This window comes from Octopus bimaculoides, chromosome 11 (assembly GCF_001194135.2).
Source record: "Octopus bimaculoides isolate UCB-OBI-ISO-001 chromosome 11, ASM119413v2, whole genome shotgun sequence".
Classification (NCBI taxonomy): Eukaryota; Metazoa; Mollusca; class Cephalopoda; order Octopoda; family Octopodidae; genus Octopus; species Octopus bimaculoides.
In genome coordinates, this window is record NC_068991.1 from 22026789 (window position 1) to 22028213 (window position 1425).

Here is a 1425-nt window from a genome sequence, read left to right on the forward strand (position 1 = left end):
TTTATAAGATTGAAATATAAAGCTTTGTATTTAAGAGAAAAAGATTCTGCTATGACTGAAATGTAACATCAAATCGTTAGAGGAAAAAAAAAACGAAACGAAAATTAATTCGATTTAACCTTAATATATTCTGCTGTTTATAATATATATACGGTACAAATTGTTGTCACACCTTTATCTTTCGTGCATGACTTTAGAATTTTATATATATATATATATATATATATCTATATATATAATGAGAGAGGAGAAATTAGGCAATCTGGATTTTTACAGATCAATGTCGCTTCCAATTTCCTTCCGTGACTGTATTAAACATCTTTGCAACTTTATAATGGACATGTATATATTTCAGTGTGTATCCGTACAAGTGCATGCACTCGCTGGCGTTTTCTATAAACTTCACAGCAGACTAATCGACTTGAACAACTTCTAAAATTCACTTACTGAAACAATAACCGCCACACAAGCACATCTTACATATCAATCAGCCGGACACTATAGCACTGTAAGATATTCACCTTAACTGAGTATAAGTAAACACTGGAATACCTTAGCATGAAGGAGTGAAAGAGCTTGTTTTATATCTACACTATAAAGTTAACTATCTTTTAATGAGTATTCAATGACACAAATAGATGATAATACACAGCAAAGGCAGGCTATGAGATACATATATCCTTGTCAATACAAACGAATGGAAATGGTTATTAAAACAACGTTGAATTAATTATAACAACAGTCAAGGAACTAGGTTTTCAACAGTTATTTACTCATTTACTCGAATTTCGTATTTAGCAAAACAATATTTCGCCTTTTTAATATCTGCATATGTATACACAGGTACGTGAAAGAGAGACACATGAATCCATACACGAATGCATACAGTCGCATAAATGCTTCAAACCATGACCACACCAACGACGTTGACTCAATTATATAAATATGAGTGTGTGTGTGTGTGTGTGTAAGACAAGATAGATAGATAGATAGACAGATAAATAGATAGATAGACAGATAAATAGATAGATAGATATCTGTGAGAATGTCGCAATATTTGAGTGGGTGTGTTTACATACATATACACATAATCGTTGGAATCCGTGAAAACAAGTCGTAAAGAAACACTTACATTCTCGATGGAAATACGTTAAGGCGGTCACTACTCATTTTGGCAGGACTGTTATACTTTGATGTTATTCAACAAAGGAGACAGACAAAAGGACACTGCAGTCTACGAAATGAAGTCTTTGAAGAAAACAACCACCTGATGTTGCCTTTACTTTGTCACATGATCCGGTGTCGAGCCAGTTTAGTCTCTCTTGTATTAATTGATTACCATCGCAGCAATTAGTCAATAGAAAGTACTCAAAATTCTCTCTCTCTCTCTCTCTCTATATATATATATATATATATATATATATA

The 1425-nt window shown here is 32.6% G+C and overlaps 1 protein-coding gene across 1 annotated transcript in view; it reads right to left on the reverse strand.

Moving 5' to 3' along the window:
- Positions 1-1307, reverse strand: part of LOC106878538 (V-type proton ATPase subunit D) — a 20970-nt gene extending 19663 nt beyond the window's left edge. Inside the window, exon 1 of the mRNA XM_014927772.2 lies at positions 1133-1307. Coding sequence (XP_014783258.1) covers positions 1133-1170 — 38 coding nt within the window. The 5' untranslated portion in view covers positions 1171-1307. The remainder of the gene's footprint in view (positions 1-1132) is intronic.
- Positions 1308-1425: the final 118 nt, after the last annotated feature.